General features: G+C 56.1%; 1 protein-coding gene across 2 annotated transcripts in view; it reads left to right on the plus strand.

Annotated features, from left to right (window-relative positions):
* PLXND1 (plexin D1) overlaps positions 1-16,474 on the plus strand; it is a 57,458-nt gene that overhangs the window by 9,647 nt on the left and 31,337 nt on the right. For both annotated transcript variants that reach the window (XM_082748349.1, XM_082748350.1), the window contains exons 2-8: positions 8,632-8,808; positions 11,498-11,629; positions 11,891-11,991; positions 12,090-12,219; positions 13,655-13,832; positions 13,951-14,059; positions 14,491-14,593. In XM_082748349.1, coding sequence (XP_082604475.1) covers positions 8,632-8,808; positions 11,498-11,629; positions 11,891-11,991; positions 12,090-12,219; positions 13,655-13,832; positions 13,951-14,059; positions 14,491-14,593 — 930 coding nt within the window. The remainder of the gene's footprint in view (positions 1-8,631; positions 8,809-11,497; positions 11,630-11,890; positions 11,992-12,089; positions 12,220-13,654; positions 13,833-13,950; positions 14,060-14,490; positions 14,594-16,474) is intronic.

Raw genomic sequence — 16,474 nt, forward strand, 5'->3', positions numbered from 1 at the left:
CATGGTTGATCTAATTCTAGAAGGGACTCCAGAACTGCTGGTCCCTTATCAGTCCTGCTAGGTGCTGGCAGGAGCAGGAGGCTCTGTCCCAGGGCCCCCACTGTGGCTGGACCAGGTGACTCCCGTGGGCCTCTCCAGCACTGACAACGGTGTGGGGATTGCCATGGAAACCAGCCGGTGCCGCGTGGGGACAGGCCTGGAAAGTCTCCTGGTGCGAGCCACGTGCATTTGGATGCTGGCTACCCCCGGAGTGTGGCCAGTCTCTTCTTTTCAAAGCCCGTGTTTGGGCCAGTGCCGAACCCAACAGGCTGCCTGGAGGGGCCCCTGCACCCCCCACTCCCCCACTGACACTTGATGCCACCCAGATCAGAGATCTGCTGGGCCAGCGGGCCTGGCCCCTCCCCGTCCGCCGTCCTTTCCCCTGAAACACGATAAATCACACGCTAGAGGAGGGAGGAAGCTCGAAGCTCCATTATGAGGCCCAGCGAGGCCCCAGTGGGGCGTTAATCATGTAGTGCTTTCTGCTCTGATCGGTAAATAATGGGGGGGCAGTGGGCAGAGGCCTTGAAGTGGAGGCCTGGCCCAGGAAAGGAGCTAAATGAGGCTCTGCAGTCACCTTTGCCCCCGTGCCCTTCTCAAGCCTGTCCAGCATCTGTGTTTGCAGTGAAGGAGTCCTCCAGAAGTGACCGTCCCCTTGACAGGCCTCCGTTTCCCTACCTTGCCACCCCAGGCCTTTCCAGCTCCATGCAGCCAGGCCCCCGGCAGCTGTTGGCACTGGCACTGGGCAGAGAGGCTGGAGTTAAGGGCAAGGACTCTGGAGCCAGCCTGCCGAGGTTTCAGGCTCACATCTGGCCATTCTGGCTGTGTGACCCTGGACAAGTCACTGCTCTGTGCCTCAGTTTCTCTTGCTGTAAAGTAGCACCATCTTCTCAGGGTTAAATGAGGCTCTACAGGCCGGGGCACAAAGCCAACTTATTATAGTGTTGGTGATACTACTGTATTGTTATTACTTTAAAGCTGTCCTTTCCCGACTTGGGGGTGATCTCTGAACTGGAATGTGGGCAGCCAGAGAGAGGGACACCCGTGTCACCTCCATGTCCCCAACACAAGACCCAGACCAGAGCTGTTTGCTGGGGCCTCCGAGCCTGCCCCATCCCCTCCGCTGTGCCCACAATCAGTTATATGATGACTCTGGGACGGAGGCCAGCACCCAGGGGATGGGAGGAGGGTGTGAGTTCCAGTCCCCAGGGCTCCTTGGCCCCAGGAGGAGGAAGGCCAAATGTGCCCGAGAGAGAGGCAGCTGCAGCTCTCAGCTTCTCCTGGCCCACATCCCCTCTAGGGGAAGAGGCTGGGACAGAAACTGTTCCAGGGAAAGGAGGGGCTGGAGCCGCAGCGCTCTGCCGCCCTGCCCCCCATTAGAGCTGGCGGGCGGGCGTGACACCCCCCCCCCTCCCGGCCAGGGAAGAGTCGCTGGCTGCCCATCCCACACTGGGCTCCTCTGGGACCCCAGGGGGAAGGGCTGGAAATGGAAATGGGGCCAGGCTGGGCCAGAATGAGAAACAGCTTCAAGAAGGGGGAGCTGAGTGTCTGGGGGGGCTGTGTCCAGCTAACAAAACAATGGCTGCTTGAGTCAGCGGCTGTGGTAGGAGTTCCCAGGCCGGCCTGAGCAGAGTGGGCCTCGGCCTCGGCTGGGCTTCCAATGTGCATCGTGGATGAGGGTGGATGTGGTGGAGTGGCTGGTCCTGGGGGGCTCCGTGTGACCTGCCCAGCTAATGGGGAGCATTGACTGAACATCCGCAGGGGCCAATATTGAGGGCTGCAGTGAGCTGAGCCCTCTAGGGAGGGTGTTGTTATTGTCCCCATTTTACAGAGGCAGAGACTGAGGCTCAGGTAGAAGCAGCATCCCATGCTGAGTGATGAGCCACAAGACTTGCTATGTCAGGAGCCTCAGTTTCTCTGTCTGTAACATGGGGATACAACAGGGGTGTGACTGTGAGGTAGCTCCACTTGGGGTCTACACACAGCAGGTCTGCAATCCTGTCGGGCCTCTGACCTCAGGGCTGTCCCTCCTCACTGCCGCCAGCTTGGTGGCAGGGCCCAGGGTGCCAGTTGTGGCTAGACAGACAGATCATGCTCAGAATGGCTTGGCTGGCTGGTTCACGCAACCCTTCTAGATGACGCTCAGTGGGCCTGGTTAAATGTAGTGCTCTGTGGCTGAGGGACACACCCCTCCAGAGAGGGGGTCAGGGAAATAGAGGTAGGTGTCTGAAACTCTGGAAGGGCCTACACAAGCTGCCATGTCCATTGCTACTTCTTGGTCCACCCCCCCAACTCCGGCCACTGCCTGCCACCCCCCATTCAGGCAGCCTGGGGTCAAGGAGGGGATTTTCAGGTGCTGTGTGTCCCGAGGAAGTCTCTGCCCCTCTCTGTACCTTGGTTTCCTCTCTGGCTCAGAGCCAGGCCTCTCGGATGCTGTTCTGTGGCCGGGTTGCACATTCTCTCCCTGCCTCCCCCTCCAGGAAGTAAGCATCTTGATCACCCACTGGGAGGTGCTGGTATTTCCTTCCCAGGCAGGGGTTGGCTTCCTCTGGCTGGGGGGGTCTTTGGGGGATGGGGGGGTGGTGCTTGCCCCTTAGAGGTCTGTCCTGGTCCTGTTTCCTCCCTAGGCTGGCGCACAGTAGGCCCATGGCTCTTTTCCCTGACTCAGTTTATCGTCAGTGGAGGCGTCCTTTCGGTGGAGCCATAACCCATTAGCTGCGGTTTCTGAGAAACTGCCCTGGCTAAAGTGGGAAGGAGGAGTTTGGGTTTGGAGTCACAGGCTGACTGACCTGACAGAGTACCCACGTGGTCACCTGAGTGGGTGACCTTGAGAATGCTTCCTTTTAACTTCGGGGCTTCTGAAGAAGGGTGGGGGAAAGGCTGTTTATCTGGGCTTTGTGGGAGGCAATAATTCTGCAGGTTTTTTTGTCTGGTCCTCCTGCAGACTGCCTATCGGACCCCTGAGACCACCCTACCTGATCCTTGCTTGCCCCCTCTCCGCTAGTCTGGGCCATTCTCTTTAGGGAGAATTCCTTGTCCTTGGCTGTCCAAGCTGAGGGAAGAGTTGGCAGGGGAGGGTGTTGAGGGGAGCCTCAGGGGGCCAGGCCAGGTAGAGCAGGGCCTTGAGGGCCCAGGAGCAAAGTCTGGGTTTATGTTGAGGGCACTAGGGATCCATTGATGGCTGTTGAGCTGCAGAGGGGACACAGACTGGTTTGTGGTTGCTTTTTTCTTTTTTAGTTTTTTATTTTGGAATATTTTTAGATTTATAGGAAAGTTACAAAGGTAGGACAGATCGTTGCTATGTATCCTTCCCTCCATTTTCAGCATTGCTAAGGTTTTACATTCCCATGATACATTTGTCAAAACAAAGAAACCATCATGAGTACTTTACTCTCAACTGAACTTTAGACTTTACTCGAGTGTTCTTTTTCTTTTCCGGGTTCCCATGTTGCATTTAGTGCTTTACAGTTTTAAAAGCTCCCTTTGGCCTCTGTAAAGGGTGAAGAAGAGGGGGCTTGGTCCAGTCCCAGCCCACCTGTTTTGTTTAACAACCCACAGTGATGGTGTGCTTCTAGCTCCTCACGATGAAACTTGGCTTTCCTGGGACCTTGGTTTGATAACAGCCAAACACCTCAAGTGGGAAAGTGCCCTCAGTTCCTGAGCACAAAGCCCCAGAAGCCGGTGCTTCTATCCCTGGACGGACCTGCTGGGCCTTGAAGCCTGCTACCCAGCCCACCATGGACGCCTCTCCCTCTTCTCAGAATGCCACCTACTGTGGGGCTGAGGTTTGGTGGGGTCTGCAGGCAGGAAGCAGAGGCCTGAGAAACTGGGCTCCTGAACCTCCTGCTGCAGCCAGCCTCCTGGGGTGAGAAAGGCAACACAATTACAGTTGGTAGTGAAATCAATATGTCAGAGTTTTAATGGGAAAGTGGGCAGAGCTGAGCTTTGGCCCCAGGAGGCAGCTAGCTGGAGTAAGAGGGTATGTCTTGCTCTCAGAAGAAAGTGGAGACAGTGGCTAGCTATTGCTCGGCCCATTTCAGAGAAGGGTACATGGAGGTTCTTAGAGGAACCAAAAGTAGTAGCTGGGTGCTTCCTGGGCCTGACCACCTGACTCCCCTTTGTTGCCACACAGTAGGTATACAGTTGGTGTGTATGTTCTAGTTCTCCAGCAGTCAGCATGGCAGTGGTGTTCTCGATCTCTGTTTGGAAAAGCAGCAGCTGAATATAGTCAATCACACTTTAGTCAAAATTAGTCTCCTTTCCTTAGTAAACATTCACCCTGGAGCACAGTCTCCACCCTGGAGAAGCTCGTGTTTATGCTACCATGATAAATGAAAGTGGTAACCAGCACAGTGCCGTCCAGAGGAGGGGAGATTTTTTTCTGCATCACACCTTTGAAAGCTGGTGAAGAACTTGCTGCCTGGACATGTCTAGCAAAGGGACTAGCGTGGGTCAAGACAAGGGGGGCTGATGGGACAGGGGAAGTGTGAGGGCGCAGAGGGGCGGGAATGGCATTGTCTGCTAAGGGAGCAACATTATGAAGGATCAGGGGCCCTGGTGGGAAGGTGTGGCCACATGGGAGGAATTGCAGAGGCTGATGTGGTCAGAGTAGAGGGTGGGACAGAAGAAAAAAGCGAGACTTGAAGCCTGAGCAGCTGGAACCGGATCACAAAGGCCTGGAATGCCAGGTCTGATCCAGAGGATAGCTGGGAGCTGGAGAAGGGTTTGATGCTAGGGAGGAGTGAACCAGTTTTGTGCTTCACAAGGTGCCTCTACTCGGTTGGAGGGGGCTGCTGGGAGAGGCCAGCCCTCCCCTGCTCCCAGGGGAATTTGTGTTTTGAAAGTGAGACTCTAAAGGAAGGCTGGTGCTAAGGGAGGAATTTGAGGCAGCGTCAGACGGTCAGGGTGGTACCTTGGGGCTGTGGAGCTAACTGCCCCTAGAGACCAAGCTGGGCAGAGGCCACGCTTGGGAGGGCTGCCCTGTCCCCAAGGGCACTGTCCCCCTTTCCCAGGCCTGCAGCTCCCTCCCCCAGCAGGGGAAGCACCTCCCGCCTCTTGCCTGCTCCGTGGGCATGGGTCCCAGCTTCCACTTTCCAGTGGGTTCTCAGCCTTGTGATCCCCCAGCAGTCCGGAGTCAGCTTCCCCTCAGAGCACAGACCATCCAGAGCAGCTGACGGGGGTTACTTCTCCTTTAACACTTTTTTTTTTTTTTTTTAGATTTTATTTTTAGGATAAGGAAAAAAAAAGTTGGAGAAAAGGCTTTTTAGAAAATTCCTTCGGTACAGAATTAATGGCTTGTGAACGTCAGGGCGGGCAGGCGAGAGCTGGATTTGCTGCGTGTTCCTGCCTCATCCTCTCTGCCGCCGGGCCAACAAATCACCCTCCTCGGGGTGCCTCATCTGGCTTTTCCGGACTGGCTGGGGCCCCCCATTGTGGGGCCCAAGGCCGAAAGACCTAAGGGTGTCATCCGGGGCCTCCCAGGTCTTTCCTTCCCAACCCCCCGCTCCCAGAGCTCAGGGCGGAAAATCATGTCCTCCAGGCAAGGGTTTACAATTTTAATTTTAAAACAGCTTATTATTTTATGACGCAAGTAATCCTTATTCAGTGAAGAAAAGTTATGTAACCCCCAGGAGAAGCATTCCCCCATGGGAGACCTCAGGCTCAAGTGTCCACTCTTCTGCCTACTTGCTGACAGAACTCCCCTCACCTCTTCCCTGCTGCTGTAGGATGGCTGAGGGGTGGGCCCAGGACTGGGAGAGGCTTCTGGGGGAAATGGTCCAGCACTCCCTTTACACAGCTGTCCCCCCACTTGGGCACACGCAGGATGAAGTCAGGCAGGGTAGGTCTAAAGCTGCAGGACAAGAGGGAGCCAATTATATGACAGTCTGGGGAATGACCGTCCAGGCAGAAGGAACAGCCCAAGCAAAGACCCTGAGGCAGGGCCCAGTGTTGGAGGAACAGAAAAGATGCTCCTGTGGCTCGAGTGGAGGAGTGGCGGTGAGGAGGGTATGGGACGGGTTTAGAAGGGCTCAGGGCCCCTGATGGGAGGATTTAGGATTCAGTGTTTATTCAGAGTATTATGTAAACTATCAGAGGGTATCAAGCCTAGGGAGGCTTCTTTGTGCTTTTTAAAGGGCTCACTTGGCAGCTGTGTCCAGGGGAACATGTTGAGGTTAGAGTGGACCCAGAAGAGAAGGGCTGGGAGAGCCTCCCAAGTGAGAGGCTGCCTTAAGGGGCTCCTAGGCAGTCTGGCTGGAAGGCTTTAGAGGTAGGCATGATTTGTCCCAAATATGTTCATAATATTTGAGTGACAGTCCCATCTGAAATGGCAGTAGAGTGTTTCCTAGCCAGGATCTCCTCCCACTGCTTGGGAGGGGGGGTGAGAGATGTGTCTAATGGGAACTCACTTGTCTCATCACACCCGGCCCTCCTGTGGAAGACCATCCACTCAAGGGTTCTGGCCCAGGGGCAGCCCCAGCCCCACCGCACCTCTGGGCTCGGCGCCCAGCCCCCCGAAGAATGCTGTGGGATACAGGTCTTACCTAGAAGCCTGTGGGGCCTGGAACAGTGTTTATTCGCCTGAGGATAGGTGAACCTGGTATTTTTTGTTTTTGAAAACTAGCTGAGTTTGAGCAAACCCATACGGGTGCATCATCAGTAGCTTAGGCTTGCAAAAAGCACAAGTGAGAAATTAAAAAAAAAACAAAAAACAAAAGACTCTAAGGCTGCACCCTTAATCTGGTTCTGATGCTACATGCTGGTGACCTTCTGAGTCCCCGCTCAGAGCCTCTGCTGCCCACGGCCCAGCGTCCAGGGTGCCTAGGTGGGGCTCAAGTCTGCTTCCAGTTTCTTTCTTTCCTTCTTTCTTCCTTCCTTCCTTTTCCTTCTTTTTCTTCTTTTCTTCCTTTCCTTTCCTTTTTTAAGATTTTATTTATTTATTTGAGAGAGAGAGAGACAGAGAGTGAGCACAAGTGGGGTGAGGGCCAGAGGGAGAAGCAAACTCCCTGCCGAGCAGGGAGCCTGATGTGGGACTCAGTCCTGGGACTCTGGGATCATAATCGGAGCTGAAGGCAGATGCTTAACCAACCGAGCCACCCAGGTGCCCCCATTGCCAGTTTCATTCATGGAGGCCTGACACTGCAGCTGGGGAACTAGAGCAGGCTCCTCCTCTGAGCCTCAGTTTCCCCATCTGTGACGTGGGACCTCATAGAACTGCCAGGATGTAGGGAGTTGATGCCCAGGCCTGGTACAATGTCAGTTCTCTGTCAGTGCAGCCCGTTATTCTTATTCCTTTTTAAAAATTTTATTTATTTAGTTGAGAGAGGGAGAGGGGAAAGAACACACAGAGAGGAAGAAGCAGACTCCCCACTGAGCAGGGAGCTCCAACCCCAGGATCCTGAGATCATGACCTGAGCCAAAGGCAGACATGTAACCGACTGAACCACCCAGGCGCTCCAAACACAGCCTGTTGTGTTTGCTGTCATGACTATTACCTTATTGTGGATGCACCAGGGTTAGCAAAATGGCCCTCTGACGTCCTGTGACTTTTCTCAGCTGGGTATCTTTGTGTCCTGATCCATAGGGATTCATGATGTCACTCGGGTGGGGGCAGTGCTCCTGGACGAGGTGCCATTATCTTCATGCTCAGTCCTGCAGGACCCTGAGGCTGTGTATCCCTGTTCACTCTTCTAAACCATCCTCCTGTCTGCATCCTTGTGGATTTGCACAATTATCTTCTCAAAGGTGCTTCCTGGAGGTCTGTTTTGCATTTTTGTGCAAATTGCAGAAGGAACCTTGCCACAAGACCCAGGGAAGGGCAGGGATGAGTCCAGGGAATGGTTGGGAGCTGGGGTCACTAGCTCCATTTGTCTCATCCCAACATGTGGTTTGACTGATCTGCCACTTGGGGTGGCACTGAGCTGATGCGGATGGCAGGGCTGGGCACTCGGACACACCTTGCCTTGGTCTACCCATCTGTAATGTGGGCAGATGTAGGGAGTATATGCTTGTGGGAGAAAGGGAAGGCCTCGGCGTGGGGAGGCCTTAGTCTGGGGTCTGGTGAGCCACTGGGAATTTGGATGGTGGTGCTGGGGTCAGAGCAGGGGACCCGAGAAACTCCGGGGTCCTGGGGAACCCCGCAGCCAAGACAGGAGGGACATTCTTGGATAGCAGCAGGTAAGCTCGGGAGGCCACGGGAGGTCTGGTGTGGGCTCCTCTGCTCTGCCTGGCTATGACCAGCCAGGAGGGACAAGTCCATGAGGGTGTGTGGGCCTCACCCTGTCTTTACCTCCCTGGCCTCCTGTCCTTGTCCCACTGCCAGCTCTTCTTGCCTCCATCATATAACTTTTCCTGTACGCTGTGTACCTACCTGAAACACCATGTCTTTGGGGCAGCTCTGTGACGAACACTGAAGTCGGGGGTCAGCCTGTGGTCAGGGATGGGGTCCTGCTTGTGTTTGGGCCTCAGCCCCAACCTGGGCATATAAAGCAGCGCAGGACTTTAAAGCTCTGATTCTGAGGCCTGACCTCCAGTGTGGGCAGGGAGCCAGAGAAGGTTCTAGAGCCAAGGTCTGACATCCTGCTTCTCTTCCAGCTGCAGCCAGAGCAACTGGACTGTGGGGCTGCCCACCTGCAGCACCCATTGTCCATCCTGCAGCCCCTGAAGGCCACGCCTGTGTTTCGAGCCCCAGGCCTCTCCTCCGTAGCTGTGGCCACAGTCAGCAACTACACCGTGGTCTTCCTGGGCACTGTCAGTGGGCGGCTGCTCAAGGTAGGGCTGGGGGCCAGGACTAGGGAGGCTGAAGGGGTGGAGGAGGTGAGGGGAGGCTGAGTCTGGGGAGGGTGTACACATGGCCTGTACAGGCCTGAGATAAGACTTCATTCTCTCCGGTTTGCCTAGCACCTTACAGTGTACAAAGCCTTTTCCATATCCATTTCTTCTACTCTTGCTTATAACAAGAAGCACCCTGTCCTGCAGAGGAGGGAAACCAGGCCTGAGAGAGGCCTTTCTCCTGGGTCTCTAGGACTCGGGCTTTGAAGCAGAGACCAGAGTCTCTGGATTCTGCCACTTGCTGGCTGCTTGACCTTGGACAGTGCACTTTCTCCCTCTGGGCCTCAGTTTCCCCATCTGTGGAGGGCTGTAAGCCCTGCCTCTGGAGACTGTTGTTGGGCTCTGACAGGGGAAGGCTGCAGCCCGGCAAGCGGGGGCTCTCGCTGCCATTTCCTCCCCCACCCCGCTGGCCTCCCTCCGAAGTTTCCCTCTCCCCTCAGCCGCCCCCACCAAGATGACTGGTTTCTGGAGGTAGTGATTCCTGGAGCTGGGAAAGGTGAGAGGACTCTTACCATTGTGGACTGGGAAGGACTTTCCTGGGCCCCCAGGTGAGGGGCTGGGCCAGCTTCTTCCTGGCCCCCTCCCAACCCCTGCCTGTCAGGAAAGTCGGCCGCCTGGCCCAGTTCCAGGGTGTACCAGGCCCTGGCCTAATTGACTCAGATCCGATAACTTAATTCCCTCAGCTGCCCAGGAGGACGCCATGGGCCAGGGGGTGGGCTGGGGATAGGAGCCCTGGCTGCCTGGCCCCGGGACCCCAGCTGGTCCCCTAGCAGGGGTGAGGAAGGTGCCTGGTATGGGAGCAGGGAGGTGGTGGGGGGCATCCTCCTCAGCCTTTGAAGCCGCATTGGTGGTCCTTAGACCATGGGACTCATGTTTAGGGGGTCAGATACTTGAATGGAGATGCTGGCTCTCCTGGCCCCTGGAGTGTGGCCTGGGGGTGGTTGCTTATCACCCTGCGCCTCCATCTCCTCCTCTGTCATGGGGGAAATTAGCTGGACCATCCCAGACTGTGGTCAGAGTCTGCGGTCCCCTGTGAGGGAGGTAGTGCCAGGATTCCCATTTCACAGATGAGAACACTGCCCCAAAGTCACACAGTGAGAGCTGGTTGAATTCAGGGCCAGCTGACCAGGAGCCCAGCATGTGATCCCTTGACCCAGACCTCTTTACCTACCACCTTATCCTGTGCGCGGTCTTTTACCAGCACTTCCCGGCTCTCGGCTTCAATCGTAGCACCCGGCCCCGGCTCTGTAGCACAGTAGGTGCTCAGTAGACCTTTGAAGAAGTGGAAATAAGCTGAGTGTCTGCTGGGTGCCTGAGGAGAAGGTCAGAGACTGAGCTGGGGCCCTGCCTGCCTGGGCAGAATCCACCAAGAGGTCCCCCAGGATGGGCTATAGTTCGGGGGCTGAAACCCAGGCTGGGGGAGCCTGGGAAGAGAGTAATTTCAACTTGGTGTGTGGAGGGCATTTGAGAAGCTCTTCTGAAGGAGGCACCAGGAAGACGGATCTTCGCTGAAGGGGAAGGAAGGGAAACACTCCAGCAGGGAGCACAGTGTGCACGAAGGCCTAGAGGCCAGAACGCTAGAGTTGGGTTGAGTGGGTGGAAATGAACCTGGTGGAATAAGCTGGGGTTGCTTGTTAGGGCCTTGAATGCCAGAACTAGTTTATTCTATAAGCAGGAAGGAGCTACCAGAAGTTAGGCACCCGCAGAGGAGGGCCAGGCAGTAGGAGTCCCCTGGCAGCTGGCCCAGGGAGGCTTCTAGACTGCTGGTCCCAGCTTGGCCCAGCAGGGCCTACAACAAAGCAGCATGCTGGGAATGTGAGGGGCCAGCAGAAAAAGAACAAGGCTGGATGCAGCTCTGGTGGGTGCTCCGCTCTCAGGAGGACACGCAGGGGGCTCTCAGAAGCAGAGGACCTTTCAGGCCTCCACTAGTCCTGGTCTTCCTCCTGCCAGGACCCTGGACCCCACCCCTTCACCTCATCCTTAGACTGTGGGGTCAGACAGGCCTGGGCTTGGGTTGTACCCCTGAAGTGTCTTCATTATATGACTCTCACCAAGTCTGTCGCCTCTCTGGGCCTTGGTCTCCTCATCTGTGAAATGGGTATACAAGGGGAAGGATGAGAAGTGTGGCCCCATCAGCACTTTGCAGGCATCTTCTCTGTGTGTGCTCACCACAGTCCTGAGGGGCAGATGCCATCGCGAGTCCCGTTAGGTCAGGAAGCTGTGGCTGTGAGCCAGGGGAGTGACGACTTGTACATGTGCACAGCTTGTGAATGTCAAAGCCAGAATTCAAACCCACGTCCCTGCTCTTAGGCGTGATGCCAGACAGCCTCCCAGAGAATCTTTTGTAAACTGTAAAGTGTCTATGTATTCACACGGTGGGATGTGTTGGGGAACATCATTCAGGGAGGGAGTTCCTGGTGGGGGCCCAGCAGAGGCACACGTGTCGAGGTCTGACCCACAGCTCTCCCTCGCATGTCCGTGATTTCCCACCTGGGAAGGCCGGAAAGAGGATGAGGCTGAGACCCCAAGCCTGGGTCGAGTCCCCACCCGCAGGCGCATGTCCCTCGCCATGGGCCCTGTCGTGGTGCACCAGAGTCCCCCTGACACCCTGCTGCCCCCCCCACCCCAGATCAACCTGAATGAGAGCATGCAGGTGGTGAGCCGGCGGGTGGTGACGGTGGCCTATGGGGAGCCCGTGCACCATGTCATGCAGTTCGACCCAGCAGACCCCGGTTACCTTTATCTGATGACATCCCACCAGGTAAGGCCAGAGCCCCAGCCTGACAGGGTCCCCAGACACCCAAGCTTTCTTCCTCTCTTCTGCCCAGCAGGAGCACCTTCTGTCATCCAGCCCTTTTGTCGGCTAGCCCTTCCCCTCCCAGTGTGGTCGTCACCTCTGCAGGGGAAGCCCTGTGGCCCCACATGCTCCATGTTAGAGCCTTGAGCCTCAGTTTCCCCAGCGTCTCAGGACCCTGGCCGTGGCTGGTGCCCCACGGAGCTGGGCCCTCACCTCTGCCTCCAGATGGCCCGGGTGAAGGTTGCTGCCTGTGCCGTGCATGCCACCTGTGGGGACTGTGTGGGGGCCGCCGATGCCTACTGCGGCTGGTGTGCACTGGAGACACGGTGAGCCTCCCTGGGGTAGAGGCTGTGCCTGGGGGCCACGGCAGGGTGGGAGGGGAGAGGAGCCCCCTGGGGGCCTGACTTGTGCCCTGCCGCTCCAGGTGCACCCTGCAGCAGGACTGTGCCAACTCCGACCAGCCACATTTCTGGACCAGTGCCAGCGAGGGCCCCGGCCGCTGTCCCACCATGACAGTCCTGCCTGCAGAGATCGACGTGCACCAGGAGTACCCAGTGAGTCATGGGGGAGCCGGCTCTCAGCTCGGGGGTAACACAGGGTGGGAAGCCACCTTTCACCTGGCCCCCAAATCCCCCGAGGTAGAGACTCCTGCCCATGGTGCCCCAAGGACCCCAGGGGCAAATAAGGAGAATGACTTGGGCTCTGCCGAGTGCTCACTGAGTGTCAGCACTCGCTCTGCACGTGATGTTCCCCTTTGTCAGGCTTCCCACAACTCTGTGCATGTGAGGAAATTGAGGCACAGAGAGGGAAAATGACTTGTTCACCGTTTTACAGCTAGGGACTAGGGGACCTGGGATTTGAACTCAAGTGGGTGGGCTTTGGAGTCTCAGGAGGGAGGGATCAGGTTGGAGAGTAGAAGGAGAGTGAGTCCCCAACCCCCACCTCTTCCTGGCCCCAGTATGGGGAGAGGGCAGAGGGGCCACCAAGTGCCAGGGCACTATTTCTTGCTCTCGGAAACCGATGAATCTACAGTCTGGAGGCAAGTGACTCCCTTCCCCGCCTGGGCCAGGAAGGCCTGGAGATGCTCCAGCCACCTCCCACCCATCCCAGGCAGTATGGCATGGGGGTGGGGGGCCGGAAGGGACAGACAGGCCTGGGTCCCCCCTCGGCCCTGCCCTCAGTGACTTCTCTGAGGCTGGGTATCCTACATCCATCAACAGATGGTTCTAAAGGGCCAGGGGCCTGGGGCTCCTCTGCAGCCCTCTCCCCATCATTCTCTGTTAGACTTTTTCACATGCTTTATCTCATCAGGCAGACTGGGCATAGGTTTTTCCATCCATCCATCCATCTAGTCATCCATTCATGTATTCATTCATCAAATGTCTTCTTGAGCACCTACTATATGCTAAGTGCAGTTCTGGACTCTGGGGATGCAGCGTTGAATAAGACAAAGACCTGGCCCCTGATGGGCTGACAAGCTTATAGGGGGTGAGGGAGTAGGCAAGATAGGCTGTCAAGACAGTGAGAAGTACGATGGTGGGAAAGGAAGCAGAAGAGAGGAGTGGGGAACGAGTGGAGGAACGTTGACATTTTAGACCAGGTTGGAGCTAGCCTCATACAGCGAATGTTGCCTTTGAGCAAAGATATGAAGTAGGTGAGTCAGGTGGGTCTCCCGGAAGAGCATTCCGGGTGAAGGGAGCTGACCAGGTGGTGAGAACAGATTGGTAGGTTTAAGAGACTCTCAGGGGAGTGGGTCAGAGGAGTCTCGGGGACCAGATCTTGCAAAGCCTCCTGGACTGTTATCAGGTGGTACGTTTCATTGTGCAGCTGGGAAAACTGAGGCCTAGGGAGCCTGAGGTAGATATAGCCCTCTGGTCTAGAGTCCTGGCCCCCTGTCCCCACTTCTCCCAGGATTGTTGAGGTAGGAGTGGGGCCATGAGGGGGAAGACCTGCTCCCCACTTCCCTTGCTGAGGGGCCCTGGCCCCTAGGGCATGATCCTGCAGATCTCAGGTAGCCTGCCCAGCCTCAGCGGCATGGAGATGGCCTGTGACTATGGCAACGACATCCGCACCGTGGCCCGGGTCCCAGGCCCTGCCTTTGGCCACCAGATCGCCTACTGCAACCTCCTGCCGAGGGCCCAGTTCCCGCCGTTCCCGCCCCAGCAGGGTAAGCACCTTGCTCACTGGGTGATGTCCTGACGGCATAGCCTGTGAGGTTGGTGGAGACCCCAGACCCCTTTGTCCTCTCCCTGGTCCCCCCGGTCCATTTCCCTGGTCCATTCTAGATCACGTGATTGTTGAGATGTCTGTGAGGGTCAATGGGCGGCATATCGTCAGAGCCAATTTCACCATCTACGACTGCGGCCGCGTTGGACAAGTGTATCCCCATGCTGCGTGAGTGGGTCAGGCGCGTGCCCCTGGGCAGTAGGCAGGGGCACGGGGTGGGGGGTGGGGTCTCTGCTATCAGGAAGACCCTTGGAAGAAAAATGGTGTCCTGGAGGCAGATAGGATCCTTGCTTGTTTACTTGCCAGCTCATTTACCACCTGCAAACCCTTGCCTGGCTTCTGTGGGCACTCAGGCTGCAGGGGCAGAGAGAAGGGCTTTCACCACACTTACTTTAATCTCCTAAAGGCCCTGCTTGTCTCTTTGCTCCTTGCATACCTCTTGCAGCGGGGAGCTCACTATCTTAGAGTGCCTAAGCCCCTGATGATGCAGAAGACCTTTCCCTTCTGCGTTGGGATCTGCCTCTTGGGTCCCAGTTCCCGGGGGCAGGGGTGAAGTGAGGGTGGGGAGCTGAGTGTGTGAGGGGTCCCTTGTCTTCCAGCTGCACCAGCTGCCTGTCGGCACAGTGGCCTTGTTTCTGGTGCACCCAGCAGCATGCCTGTGTCTCCAACCAGTCACGGTGTGAGGCCTCACCAAATCCCACGGTAAGTCAGGCCTGAGGGGGATCCCCCCTGCCTCTTTCATTACCATTTTTTTTTTAATATGTTGAGAACATTTCCACGTCATTAAATTTTCTTCCTGGCACTAGATCTAACAGCTGTGCTGGGTTCATCACATAACAGCACATTTAACCAATCCCCTATTGTTGGATATACGGATCGCTTCCCGTTTCTTCTTGTGTTCTAAAATAGCCCAGGCATGGTGTGTGTCCTTGATTAATCCCTGGAGGCCAGTTCTAGAAATGGCGCTTCGGGGGAGAAAGTGTGGCCATGATGTTTTTACACCTTTAACTCAACTGCCTCCAGAAAGTCTGAGCCTGGTTAAACTTCCACCTGGAGTAGGAGGGTCCCTTTCTGCACATTTTGCTGATACCAGCTAGTTTGTTTCTGTTTTTGTTTTTTAAGATTTTATGTATTTGTGGGGCACCTGGGTGGCTCAGTGGGTTAAAGCCTCTGCCTTCAGTTCAGGTCATGATCTCAGGGTCCTGGGATCCAGCACCACATCGGGCTCTCTGCTCAGCAGGGAGCCTGCTTCCTCCTCTCTCTGCCTGCCTCTCTGCCTACTTGTGATCTCTGTCAAATAAATAAATAAAATCTTTTGAAAATATATTTAAAAAAGTATTTACTTGAGAGGACAGAGAGAGAAAGAGCATGAGTGAGCGTGGTAGAGGGAGTAGGACAAATAGACTCCTTGCTGAGCAGGGAGCTCAACATGGGCTCGATTCCAGGACCCCAAAGATCATGACCTGAGTGAAAGGCAGACGCTTCACTGACTGAGCCACCCAGGCACCCCAGGACTGGCTAGTTTTAAATTTCACCTGTAACATTTTCAACAACCCTGCGGGATCCAAGGCATCTGTCCCCGAGGCCAGGAAGTACCAGACTGGGACCTCGAGTCTAAGCCCTTCTGGCTTGGAGCCCATGTTCTCCTGTCTTCCCCAGGTCAGGAGTTGGGCTGAAAGGCCCTCTCCTTGGTCTCCCCATGGGTGCTAGGGACCCAAGGGCGGGTGATTCCTTGGGCAGAGAAGGTGAGCTGGCTTCAGGAACCACATGCTTCCAGGTCCAGTTGCTTCTCCCAGTCCCTTGAGCCCTGCAGCTGGCCAGGATCCAGGCCCTCCTGGGTGCTCTGGAGTGGCTGGATTGAATCAGTTGCACCGGGGTGGGCCTGGTGAGGAGAGTTGGGGGACAGGGCAAAATACAAATGAAAATGCCACATAACTCAGGGCTGGTTGGTTTCTGCGGTGTTTATTCACACGGTGGCCTCCTGCCTTTGCCCAAAAAGCCTCTAAGGCCACCCCAGCCTCGGGCCAGGGATGACCAAATGGGATTCCCGAGGCTTTGGCTGGGACCATCATGCTCAGCCAGGTGGGATGGCTAGACTGGTACCAGGGTTCTGAGACCACAGCTCATGCCCTCTTTGAACTCTGTCTTGTATGAGAGCTATGAGGGGTCAGGTTAAGGCACTGAGTCCCTGCCTGAGGCTCCTCTCCAGGAAGGGGATGTTCCTGCCCCATTCTCCAGATGGTGCAACCGAAGTAGCCAGTATGGCCTTGGGGACCCTGGTTCCTAATAGGAGGAGGTCACCTTGGGCATGCCTCCCAGGGAAGCAGCCCCAGTCCCCAGAGCATCTGAAGCCCCAGCCTCTTGACTCTGGGCTCAGAGAAGCTTATCAGGAATCCTCCAAGCAGGTGCAGAGATCAGTGTGCAGGTGCAAGGGGTGGGGGCTCCATGGCCCACACCTGGAATCCTCTGGTCTCTGCACCTCCTGCCTGAGCCTCAAAACTGCTTTGCAGAAGAGTCATCAGGAGTTTAACTCAAAGGACTGACACAGTAACATGGGCCTTCTGGCACTGGGGGAGAGCTCCA

Source organism: Mustela nivalis, assembly GCF_964662115.1.
Source record: "Mustela nivalis genome assembly, chromosome: 1".
NCBI classification, from domain to species: domain Eukaryota; kingdom Metazoa; phylum Chordata; class Mammalia; order Carnivora; family Mustelidae; genus Mustela; species Mustela nivalis.